The sequence below is a fragment of the Cupressus sempervirens genome, chromosome 8, assembly GCF_028749045.1.
Source record: "Cupressus sempervirens isolate cs-2001-9-10 chromosome 8, ASM2874904v1, whole genome shotgun sequence".
Classification (NCBI taxonomy): Eukaryota; Viridiplantae; Streptophyta; class Pinopsida; order Cupressales; family Cupressaceae; genus Cupressus; species Cupressus sempervirens.
Window position 1 is genome coordinate 17,903,295 of NC_143125.1, and position 13,413 is coordinate 17,916,707.

Here is a 13,413-nt window from a genome sequence, read left to right on the forward strand (position 1 = left end):
GTCACTATTAACAATCATACTAAAAACAAGCATTACAAGATTATGCAAATATTAAGTACAACAACAAAAATTTAAACAAAACTAGTTATACTAGGAAACGGTTGAATATCAAAAGATGGTTCAAAAATTGAAGTACAACATACAAAAAACCTAACAATATTAAAATTATATTGAAAAATGACTAATCATAAAGGACAATTAAAAAATTATGCACTAAAGATCTTTATTATAAGATGCATGGTTGTGAATTAATGTTTGGGTGCTTGGTTTCTTTTATATAACATTTCAGTACTTTTGTGAAGAAATAAAGTGAACTCTATTGTTCTTTGAGGTCTCTACAAATATAAATATGGGTCTAATCAACACTAACAAAGGCTAATTAGGCAAGAATATTCTTATCTATTTTGACATTTCATGTTAATTTTTGTATCAAGTCAAAGGCTACAAGGATGTGTGGATTCTTATAATGTAAAAAAGTTGAGGCATTTGAAAAAATCAAGACCTTTGATTTAATTACTTTGTGGAGTTGTATATTTCATCCTTCACCTAATTTGAACAATAGTTCATCTTTAAATATGTTGTCTTTACTTGTTTTGCACAAGTTCCCTAATGCTCTTTGGATCAACATTTGGAAGTTACATTGAGATCTTAATGATCATCTAATATTTGATAATGCTTTATTGGATAGCCTTGTCTTGTACCTATGAATTTTATTGAGAGTCTTGGCAATACTTTAACTTGACGAACTCACATGACAACTCCCAAGGCTTCTCCGCCTCCAACTCACAACACTTTAAATGTATTAGAGATCGTACAAGTAAAAAATATTATTCTTAAGTTGCGCAAGTATTTAGTAAAAAATAAACCCCAGTTTGGAGAAATTATACGTTCTACTGAGGCATTCACGTGACAAGCTAAAGATCTCTTAAAAGAAGCTATTCAAGAAAATCTCCAACTTTTTATTATGCTCAAAATAGTATAAAAGTGCTTAATAATCATTTTGCAACATTCCACAAAGCATAACAACGAATTATTACGTCCAATAGGATTTGAACCTATACCTAAGGTTTAGAAGATCTCTGTCCTATCCATTAGATGATGGACACTTTATTTTCATTATTCCTTCAAATACTTTATCGATTGGAAATAAAAAAAGTATGTTTTTTTCTCTATTCACAACGAGATTCAGGAACAAAAGAGAACAAAAATTGTGAATTCTCTACATCCTTTTGTCAATTCTCTTAAGCACAATCATTTATGTTGGTATAATTCGCCACATTCAGTACAACATAAATTTCATGTCACTTTATGTACTCTTATCTTTGGGATGTTGATAATAGCATCAAAGACAATGTCCCTTTTTATAAGATATTTCACAAAGCTTTGAAACCTTCTCTACTTATATCAAGGGTACATTGTGAGATTTGCATCCTCATTGTATTAGAATAGCTATTTTGTTGTCCCTAATTTCCAATTGTCTTGTGTGATTTTACTATTATGATTTATTTTTTCATCAAGATTTTTAATGATTGAATATGCATCCATGTAAGTCTTACAAACCTCATATTGATATTCTCACTATGTTAAAGAAATAATGATGCAATAGTTGTTCTTAAAGGTTGACCTAAGCACTCTAGATTCCTTTTTAGTTTGAATATTAATGAAGGGTTACTCCACCCTACAATGACAACACAACAACACAAAAAGTACAAAAAGAAAATACTTATTTCTTCTTACTCCAATGATAGAGAATTACAATATTCAAAACTCACAAAATATTAGCCGAATTGGCTTTACAAATTTGTACCTTGGAGCTACTTGCTTTTTAAGCTTTGTATTGGACTTACTCTAAATGTCTTACTACTAGCCTAAGCTTCCCTTTTATAAAAATTTCGTGCCTCTTGAAAATCTTATTTCTTTTTTGGATATCAACACATGACAACCAAGGGATGCAACACATAGCCTATAGAAGTCACTAGAACGCTCCTAAGAGGGCATTTAAGGAGGTGGCTTTTGAAATTATTAATAAAGGGACCTAGAAATGTGTCTTTAGCATTCCTCCTTCCCATGACTCTTCCGCTTCCCCAATTATATGTCGAAATGAAGATGTCTTAATTTTACATTATGAAAAAATATTAAATGTGCCTACTCTTGGAAATTACAATTGTCTTTAGACATAATTGATAAATTTTAAATAATTTCAAACCCCTATGCCCCCTTTGACACTTTCCTAAGTACATGGAGACCTATAAATGTTTACACTTATTTTTATTCACCTAACTTTACCAAAAAAAAATAACAATATTTATTGAGGTGATGCAATATTGTTCTATGTCAAGGATGTTTTTCAATCAAATACACTCCCATGATGCGATGTGCTTTTGAGATGAAATTAATGAAAAAAAAATATCATTAATGTGACACCTTTCAGTTAAATCAAACACTACAACACAAAGAAGTTGAGATGAAAAGTAAATATACAAATAAATATTTTTCATATTCTATGAACCTATGCATTAAAAATATCTCAAACTAAATCGTAAATCAACCTATATTAAAATAAATTTAAAGTGATTGTAAAAAAGAATAGAAGTAAAAAGTATACACACTCTCTTCTACATCTTTATACACATTGTACACAAGTGATGTGTAAAAATCACTTTTATACTTTATAAAGAGTAAGTCATAATATAAAAAAGAAAGTGCACAACACTACCAAAAATATTTTAGAAAACTCTTTAAAGTGTTGATAGACTCTTACTATAATAAAAGAAAGTGACAGCACTACAAAAAATATTTATAAAAAAAATTCTATATAAACTTTTACGAATAGTTATATGATCATAATTTAATAAGTAGGTAGACTTTTAAACATAAATGTCATCTTTACAAATCAAATAAAACTTCATATATATTTATATATACCAATTAAACATAAAAAGAATCTTTACAAACTAAGTAAAATTCTTCCCTCCAAAAAAGAAACTCTCATAATAGATGAATATCATTATGATTAATTAAAAGTTAAAGATATATGACAACTTTATAAATCAAGTAAAACTCTTCTTTCTCAAAAATATACATAATAAATGAATATCATTTTGACTAAGATAAAATTAAAGACGTAAGAAAACTTTATAAACCAAATAAAACTCTTCTTTCTAAAAAATACATAATAAATGAATATCATTATAACTAGTTAAAAATTAAAGATCTAAATATAGATGATAACTTTATAAATCAAATAAAACACCTCCATCCAAAACACGGTACCCAATAATAAATGAGTATCATTATGATTAGTTGAAAAATAATATTTTAATATAATAAATTAATAAAACATGAACGACAATTTTAGAAGTTAAATAAAACCTAACCTTTTTCAAAATACATTTATTTTTTTAAGAAAAATAATATTTAAATGTTTTTGACATAGAACTATGAACTTGTGGGCATATAACTTTCTATAACTTTTCAAAAATAAACTATTTCCCCTCTCCTCAGGCTAAACCTTTAGCCATTCCCGAAACTTGTAACACTACAAAGGATCACTATACAAAATTCAAATCTGTCTGCACTTCAACCTAATAGAGATTTGAACCTTGGTACACATCCCAAGACAATATAAACATTCTAAATAAATGAATATCATCATGATTAATTAAAAATTAAAGATGTGAATCCTTGCATGATTTATGACAAAATCAAATTTATATTTTATGCGAATCTTGTGTAGCAGCAAGTTGTTATAGTTAAGAGAAGAAGATGCTATGTTATAATCAGATCATGACCAGAACAGCCATTAATAATAATAATAACAAGGACATGCATTCAAGTATCTTGGAATAGCAAAATAAGATCTTTAAAACGTTAACCTCCCCAACTTTAAAATCAATGCAAAAGTGCCTTGAAAATTTAAACTTCAAATGTTAATAAATTACCAGCGTCTCCTCTATAAATGAAGTAACGCATATTCTAATTCTTCATTTCGCTTCAATCCTTGGATACCAAGTTTAAGATTCAAACATCCTCAAAATCTCCTGCTCGAAAGAAAACACAGGATTGCTGTTTTGTTTCTCTCTTTCTCAGTTAGAACTCAGCATTTCTGTGGCATTGCTTCCAAGACACTATATAGTATTTATTATTGCGTGTGGAGGAAGAGATTTGTAGGAAGAGTTTTTAGGGAGCTTTTTAGTAGGTAGGTGATTAATTTAAATGGTTTTTATCAAGATGCTCTGCTGTATTCTGCGGCGGCCTACAGATGTGGGTCCATATGTATATTTGGCTCTATAATAGGTAAGGAGATTTGGAGACTCAACAAGTAATTATCTGAATCTGAAATTATGTTTTTCATGTGACTCTCTGCAACAACTGCTGATGTATTAAAAAAAATCATGGTTTTTCAGAGTTTTTTGTGACTTGTCAGAGATTTTTCCAATTTCTTTTGTGCTCTTGTGCATAACCTGGTCTACAACAGTGTACTGAAAAGATAAAGAGGAGGACATTGGTGGGAACGTTTTTGTGGTCTCAAGCGGGAATACACCAACCGGTCACAGCAGGGATTGTGGAGGTTTACATATAATACATCTCATATTCAGCAGCCAAGGAATACTTACAGGCAGCCATGTCAATCTTCAGGAAGCTGCTTGTGATTATGTTGTTAACTATGATAAAGGGTAAGCATTGCATTGTAGAACATAGTGTTTGTTTTTCTCTTTCTATTGTTGTTCTGAAGGGTAGTTATGAAGCTTTGTATTGTGCATGTAGACCAGAGTACAAGGCTACAGGTTTGAATGAATGAATGCTCCACTTTAATGGCAAGGCCACAGGATTTTATCTTATGTGTGATGTAAATATCATACATGTAGAGCTCATGAAATCCCCTGTTTCCAAGAAGTTTCCTGAACTTTGTGTCCCTCCAAATATTTTTATCAGTTTTAACATCAAAATACTCTTTCAAAACAACTTTCCTGAAATTTGTTGTCATCTAAGTGTTTTATATTAAAAAATCCTGTTTACATAGAAGTTTCCTGAAGTTTGGTCATCCAAGAGTCCTATCAGTTTAACATCATTAGATCCCATCTGGAGGGGTAATCAAATAATAATAACAGCATGTAATAGATATGCCATTATGGAGATTTCATTGAGTACAAGCATAATGGCTTCCACATGGTTTCAACTAAGTGTTTCTTCTTCCATAGTCCATGGTGTGTAGTTCTTGCTTGAAACCAAACTTGCAGAGCTCAAATACAGGAAGGTGCTGCCAAGTTTCTCTGAGATGGAGATATTTTGTCTCTTCAGAAGGTGTTGGGAGCATGCATGGAATATTTGTGCTTTTTGAGTTTTTCCACATATTAGAAGGCTGGTCATGTCAAGAAAAAAGAGGCTTTATTGAGGTCATCCATCCTGAATACCAATCCGATCCGCCATAGCATTATCTTGGCACTGGGGACATGTATCTAGCATACAAGAGGCTTTGTAGTGAGCATCTGTTCTAATGTTTACCATATAGCTTCAATGTTCTTGAGGGCTCCATACAAATCCCATGCACCAGAAGAAACTTGTGTTCCATCATCTTTTGAGGATCATGCATTTCCATTACTATTAAGATTCACCCATGGCGGCTTCGGGTTTCATTAGTAGAGAACTCGAGACCTTCCTCTAGGAGATCCATTGTTCTAATGGCAGTATTAGTTGTTAGAGATTTTTGCAATGTGATCCAAATCATTTCAAGCTTGTGTTTACTTGTGGGGAAATCTCCATAGGGAATCAAAACTGCACCATTTGGAAAACGTGTTAACGTGTTCTAATGAACTTCAGTTAGCTTACCCTATACTCAAACATCTCTGTAGGAAGCCCTGATGTGCATCATTCCTTTTCGAATTCTTTCTACTGGGATTTTGCTTTATTCTCCACTACTGTAGGAATCTTGAGAGCTCCTAGTCCCAATTATTGTACTTCAATGTTGTACAGTTGGACTCTACTGTGGTTTATCTTCTTTTTCGTCGGATTAGCATCTCTCCAGCACCCCACTTTTTTGAACCCCATTTCCATTTTGCTCCGATTCAACTCCGGCTTAACATCAAAATCCCCTTGGTAGACTCAGATTTAGGTTCATTTCCATTTTTCTAAATGTCTGATTCCTCTTAGGAAGCTTAGATTTGATTCCTCTTTCATTCAACTCTATCTAAACATTGGAATCCCCTGAAGAGGCACCATTTCCTTTAGTCTCATTCAGAATCCCCTAAATGGGGCTCAGGTTTCAGCCTTGTTTGCATTTTGGCCCTTTCAACTTTAGCTAAGCACCATTATGTCCTAAAGAGGCTCAGATTTAAACCCCATTTGTATTTTGCCCTATTCAGCTCTACATAAACATCGAAATCTCCTAACGAAGCTCAGATTTGAACCCATTTCCATTTTGCCCTATTCAGCTCTAAATAAACATCGAAATCCCCTAACGAAGCTCAGATTCGAACCCCATTGCCATTTTGCCCTATTCAGCTCTAGCCAAACATCAAAATCCCCTAAAGAAGCTGAGATTTGAGCCCCATTTCCATTTTGCTCGATTCAACTCTAGCTAAATATCGAAAATCGCTAATTAAGCCCAGATTTGAAGATTAATTAAAATCGTTCTGCATTTGAAGATTGATTGATATAAAACTCTTCCATTTTTAAAAGATTTTCTTCGTTAGATTTTTTGAAAACATGAACAAATTGAAAGCAAGAATCTCACATTTTTCATTTGTTCCCTTCCTGCAGAAGCGCACGCAGCCTCCTTCACAGTCCTGAACAACTGCGGGTACACGGTCTGGCCAGGCTTCCTCTCAAACGCGGGCATAGCACCATTGTCCACAACAGGCTTCGAGATGCAACCGGGAACAACCCGTGTCGTCCAGACTCCCACCCGGTGGTCCGGTCGCATGTGGGGCAGAACGGGATGCACCTTCGGGGCAGACGGAAAGGGCAACTGCACCACCGGCGACTGCGGCGGGCAGCTGCAATGCTCCGGCGCCGGCGCAATCCCGCCGGCAACTCTAGCCGAATTCACGCTCTCCGATCCCGCCGGCCTCGATTTCTACGACGTGAGTCTGGTGGACGGCTACAACCTCCCCATGCTGGTCGTGGCCACCGGCGGCACCGGTGCCTGCCTGGCCACCGGCTGCATAGTGGACATTAACCTGAGCTGCCCGAAGGAGCTTCAGCTGGATAACGGCGGCACGAGTAGCAACGTATTGGCATGCAAGAGTGCGTGCGAGGTGTTCGGCAGCCCGCAGTATTGCTGCAGTGGGGCCTACGCCAACCCCAACACATGCAAGCCGTCAACTTACTCGCAGCTCTTTAAGTCGGCGTGTCCACGTGCGTACAGTTACGCTTTCGATGACAAGACCAGCACCTTTACTTGCGCTGCTGCTAATTACGCCTTAACGTTCTGCCCCACCGTCGCTATGGCCAGGTCAGCACTTTACTGCTTTTCACGACTTTCTTATTCTCCCACCGAACTGAAAATGCAATCTGACGTGGCAAGTAGTTTAGTTGGGAGGCAAGGTTTTTTATTGCTTTATTCAGTTTTTGGATTTGATAGTGACTCACTGACTGAAAATGAAATCTGACATGGCATGTAGTTTATTTTCGAGGCAAAGGTTTTATTACTATATCAACTTTTGGATTTGATTGTGAGTCAACTTTCTTTTCTCACACCTATCTGAAAATACAATCTGACGTGGCATGTGGTGTCTAAGTCATGGGTTTTATTACTATACCAGTTTGTAGAATTGTTTGTTGTCAAACTTTTTTTCCTATTACCTAACTGAAATGCAATTTGACTCGCATGTGGTTTGGTTTTATTACTAAAATCAACTTTTGGATTTGATTATGTAGAGACATTGATGTTTAAAATCACACTACACGATCCATTATGAGAATATAACAGACCAAAAGTAACCTAAGATGACATTTTGATGATGGATCATGTAGTGTGATCCGAAATGTTGATGACTAAGAAATCTACACAATCGAATCTAGAAATTGATAATATTAATAACTAATAGATTTGATGAGTTCTATTTAGTTTATGGATTTGATTGTGTAGAGTGTTTTGGTAATCAACATTTTTTGTTGTACTACGTGATCCATCATCAGGATGTCACAGAGCAAGACGAATATAAGATGACTAACATCATGATGGTGGATCATGTAGTGTGATCCCAAATGTTGATGACAAAATACTCTACAATCATATCAAGAAACTAACGTAGTATTATCATTGACTGTGGAAATCTATAATATAGATATGATGGGTTTTATTTTCCAATTTATGGATTTGACTGTGTAGAGTTTTTGTCAATCAATGTTGTGGATCACACTACATGATCCATCATCACGATGCGAGAGAGCAAAATGAACATAAAATGGTATCCTACGCATGGATCATTTAGTGTGATTCGAAACTTTGATGAGATAAAACTCTACACAATCAAATCTGGAAACTGATATTTTATTAGCATGGATTGTGGAAATTTAATATATAGATCTAATGGGCTTTATTTTCAGTTTATGGATTTGATTGTGTAGACATTTTTGTCATCAACGACAACTTGATGATGGTCATGTTGTGTGATCTGCAACTTTGATGACAAAAAATTCCACACAATCAAATCCAAAAACTAATATGGTAAAATCGTTGGCAAAAACTCTACACTGATATATATAGGATGAGCATGAGTATGGAATGTGCAAATCTAATAAATCTGATTGGTATTATTTTCAATGTTGTGGATTATAAAAGCTCATTTCCTTTCACTGTGCAGCCAAAAGAGCTCCAACAGTACGCCCGTGGCGACCAGCCCGACGGTGACCACTGGCACAACTAGCAATGACGGTGACACGAATACGATTTTTGGTGCCAGCAACGTCCAGTCAACCTCGACAGCGTCACCCGCGATGATGCATACGTGGACCGCCTTCCTTCTTTTAGTGTCTTCCATTCTGCTGACTCAGCGTATATGAACCTATCTCATTCTCGGCGGGACCCACGGCTCCCATAGTCCACGCACACATTGGTCAGAGACAGTGATTGATTGTATCCGTCATGGGCCGGAGGTGGCCTGTCCATGTCAATGATGACGCGGCAGGCGTGCCATTGGTGTAGGGCCCACTGCGAATTCTTTAGCTTTGATTGGATGAGAATCGGCAAATACGTATTGTTTGACGTGACCTGGCGGGTGGAGATTTTGCATGTATGGGTCCGTCAGCCGCCGGCCATGCTATATATTGTATTTTACGTAAGTTTATTGATAAGCTTTTCGTTGTTTTTATCAATGTATTCGTGTGCTTGCTCTTATTCTTTTGACTTGGGAGACGTTGTGCCTTTCTGTCATTATACGTAATCCGATATACGAAAGGCTACGCCAAACGGAAATTTTCTTATTTCCAAAGTCTCTTTCCGCGTTGAAACATGCAAAAATTGACTTATACGCAACGATCACCTTAATAAACCAAGTTTTGATCGCGAATAAAATATTAAGTTAGGAACGAAGGATTTTCAGTGTTTAGACGTGAAAGAATAAATCTCGAAATATTAAATTTATTGGAATTTTGATTAAATTAATTTTGATATGTAGGCGGGAATCGACTTGTTAAGTGTTCACAAATAGTGGGGATTCGTTACCATCGAATTTTTTTTGGGGGGCCCAAGTTAGGTTAGAAGTAATTTCATTTTGTAAAAATTGTAACTAAAGTCGTGTTGAATTTGTGTATGTGGTCTAGTAGGTGTTTGAGGGCAGACAGATATGGGTTGAATCTTTTCTCCAATAATTTTTTAATAAAGTGATTGATTTAATGATAATATATAAAATCAAATATAATGGGTTCGTAGTATAAGAGCCAGTAGTGGAGCACAGTTTAATTGTAGTATAGGAGTCAAAAGTGGAGCAATGTTTATTAGTGGGGATGGTAGTTGGATACAATTAGTTTATTTGTGTAACATAAAATTTGTCGTGTTAAAGATTTTGGGAAATTTTGAAAGACGATTATGTGATCTCATACTAGTGCAGCAACAAACATGATTTATGGGTCTCATTTCTACAATATAAAGTTGGGTTAGATATATGGTATTTGGGCAACAATTAGTTTATCAATGGAGCACAAAAAGTGTCATGTCAATGCCTATTCTAAACAAGGATGCATAGCGTCTAGTTCTTGCCCAATGTGAAAATTGAGTTAAACTTTGTAGTGAAAGTAGAAAATGTTTGAATTCAAAATAAGATATAATAAACTAAAAACAATTGTCAATAAATACATCATCATATGTTAGATTTATTAATTTTAAAAGTCAAATGAATCATAATTAGTATTGGTGAAGTGATAATGGTGATACATAAATTTGCATTTACTTTTGTCATAGTAAAAGTAGATATATTTTAAGTAATTATTGAAAGCACAATACTAGGAAATGATACTTTAATGAACACTAAAATTGTAAACATAATATTGCAAGCTAATTATTAGATTAGCCTTAATAAACATACCAAACTAGTACAACCATGTGAAGGGGGAGCAACATAAGATACATCACACATTAGAGTTTGAGGTTCAAAAAAAGTAAATGCCATTTGAAGATTGGGAAAAGTGTCATACATATAAAAAGAAAAAAGAAAAAAGAATGATATCTCTTTATGTTCTACATCTAATTTGCACAAAAGAGTGGATTAACTACATGGGAAAGTGGAGTATTTACTGGGTATTTATGAAATGGGAAAAAATTCTCAAAACAAAATACTTAACATTAATTGGAGTAAATTTTAACAATTCAACTTTTGAGCTCTTTTTTATTTAGTTTTTAAAATTTGTTCTTTCCAAAATGTTCCAATCTAGTTGAAAACTTTTTTCAAAGTGAAACAATCTATTAGAAAATATTAGAAAAATATTTTTCTAAGAAGAGAAAGCAAAAGCATCCAAAAAAGAAAGAGAAATAAACATGTGAAAAACAACTTTTCAATATATTAAGAGCATAACTACTTTCCAATAATATTTTAAAATTAAATGCTAATATCTTTTATTAAGATGCATTAGTATATGCTAATGTATCTATAAATAAATATAACATATACATCAAGTAAAAATGTAAATAAATAAATTTTGAAGAATGACTATATATCCATTTTCTTACAAATCAAATTTAAAATATTAGATTAGGATTTAAAATAACTTGATAGAATATTAAATTAGTAAAATTAAATAATTAAATTCAAAACAAAAAGAAAATTAGTACGAATAGGTATTGTTTTAAATTGAGAATAAATAGCTCAAATCAAAACTACTAATTTTTCAAAATCTATACTAATATTTGTAAGCAAATGAAACAAAACAAATTATTCATAAGCTATTTGTGGGTTTGAAAATAAAGAAACAATCATTTATAAGCTATCCATGGGTTTGCAAATAAAGGGCAATCCTTTGAGCATCTCATAGTTAAATACAATGAAATCATTGTTAAATACAATGAAAAGAAGGAATTCCTAAAAATCATATAGACTTTTTCTATGCACATTACAATGTGAGAAAATAAAGACTCATACCCATCCTATGTGGCTAAAGGTATTAGATGAATGATTCCCAAAGGCAGTATAAAAAGTTTACAATTTATGCTAAAGATATTAAAAAGTTCAAATCAAAAGTTACATTCGTTGCTCTTAAAAATTCTTGCAAAGTCCTTGGGATACAACCCTTAGCAGTAGTAAGTGACTTAAGAACTAGCAAATGCATGGATAGGATGAAGTGTTAAGACAATAATGATTATGATTTTTAATACATAAAAGCAAGAGATTTTGCATCATTTTATCTCAAACAATTTGGCAAATTTACTCAACCACAATAAAGTTATAAGAAAAAAAAATGTAATTGATAAAAAAAAATGTAGAGGATATACATATGATGTCCACATTGAAATAGGAAAACTCAAAGCCACGTTATATATAGATTCAACCTCAAAGAAAGAGAAGAAATTCATTACAAAATAATTCATTTAGAATGATACACATATGAGATGAGAGAGTTGTTTTCTAAAGATGTAATTAAATATTAAGATGTGATTGAATCGAAGGAGTAAAAATTAATCACCCAAGTCATAACAACACCACATAATTTTTAAATTAGAAATCCCCATTCATTCCAATTTTTTAGTCCCTACCTTTAAGGTAGGAGACTATAGTTTTCATTGCACTCTTTCATATTAGTTAGAATCTTGAAAGAAGTGCTAAGTAATTATTTATGTCTAAAAGCAAAGTTCTTGCATAGTGCAGTATTTTCGTTGAAATATTAATTTCAATTAGTGGCTTTCTTATTGGGCGAAGCTATTTTACGGGGAGTTTTTTTGTTTTAATTAGTAAGAATTCTCCAAAATTTATTCTAAGAACAATTGGCATATTTTAGTGAATTACACCTCTATTTCCATTTTATGCACTTGTCCACTTCTGACTGTGGTTATGCAGAGAAAATTATTTTTCTTTGAAAAGAATGAGAAATATGGTGCATAAAATAGAATTTTCTTAAAGTTGGAGAAGTTGGAGAACCTAGGTCTGATAATTTTTTCTATTAAATGATGTTCTCTGAACCAAATTTTCCCTCTTTGTTGAAATAAAGAAATATTTTCCTTACAAATCTTTTCAACTAAATCTACTTTCTCATTTTGATAAAACTCTCTTGTGTAGGTTAGAAGACCTAATTTCTACTTGATCATCTGAAGAAAATGATATTACAACCTAAGGTAAATTTGAGACTAGACTTTTTTTTTGTCCCTCCAATTCTAATGTTCTAGTTCATTTTCTTCCAAGATTAATGGTGTCCATAAAATGTTAGGTTGAAGTCTTTTTATTTCAAAAGTGTTTGCCTTGATTTTCATAGTTTTCTACTTGTATTTCTATGCTCAAACAATTGTCTCATTTTACCTTGTCATGTTTTACTTGGTTTGGGTTTTTTGGTGGTGGCATTGATTTTCAAACCATGACAACCCGAGGGGGTAGAGGGCAAGATGGAACAGATAGAGTCTAAAAATTAGACCCTGGTGGATGATGGTAAAATTATTACCCTTACTCCTCTTCTCCCTAACATCACTAATCATATCCTCAAGGGAATGTAACAGAAATAACGGAATAGAAATGAAATCTCTGTTTCTAAAATGGTTCGAAAGGGGGAAGTGATAATAATAATAAACTTCAAACCTACCTTCGAGTGTGAGGTACTTCATTAACACCAGACAGACATCCTCCCAAGGAGTTGGTAGCTTATCCCTTCGGAAGCCTCCTTTATAGCGAATAGGTTCTTCATTTTCTGCAAAAAAACTATTCATGTTGGCCTCATCCGTTTTCTTCGTAACCTTCTTCCATTTCTTCCCCTTTGTAGACAACCCAATAGCCA

At 33.5% G+C, this 13,413-nt stretch overlaps 1 protein-coding gene across 4 annotated transcripts; it reads left to right on the top strand.

The window, feature by feature from the left end:
• The first annotated feature begins 3,898 nt into the window (after positions 1-3,898).
• On the top strand, positions 3,899-9,318 carry LOC149541369 (pathogenesis-related thaumatin-like protein 3.5). 4 transcript variants are annotated; one of them, XM_089796630.1, is made up of 4 exons: positions 3,899-4,296; positions 4,478-4,676; positions 6,760-7,453; positions 8,808-9,318. In XM_089796630.1, exons 2-4 carry the CDS (start codon positions 4,625-4,627, stop codon positions 9,004-9,006), a joined length of 945 nt encoding a protein of 314 aa, XP_089652756.1. In that variant the 5' UTR covers positions 3,899-4,296; positions 4,478-4,624; the 3' UTR covers positions 9,007-9,318. The 4 variants fall into 4 exon arrangements, with proteins under 4 accessions (XP_089652756.1, XP_089652757.1, XP_089652758.1 ...); XM_089796631.1 differs by having other exon boundaries at positions 3,963-4,296; positions 4,407-4,676; XM_089796632.1 differs by lacking the exons at positions 3,899-4,296; positions 4,478-4,676 and adding an exon at positions 5,275-5,481.
• The last annotated feature ends 4,095 nt before the right edge of the window (positions 9,319-13,413 follow it).

Coding starts and splice junctions, on each gene's coding strand:
- LOC149541369 (XM_089796630.1), top strand. CDS start 4,625: ATGTCAATCTTCAGGAAGCTGCTTGTGATTATGTTGTTAACTATGATA. Junction 4,677..6,759: donor GTTGTTAACTATGATAAAGG/GTAAGCATTGCA, acceptor CCCTTCCTGCAG/AAGCGCACGCAGCCTCCTTC. Junction 7,454..8,807: donor CCCACCGTCGCTATGGCCAG/GTCAGCACTTTA, acceptor TTCACTGTGCAG/CCAAAAGAGCTCCAACAGTA.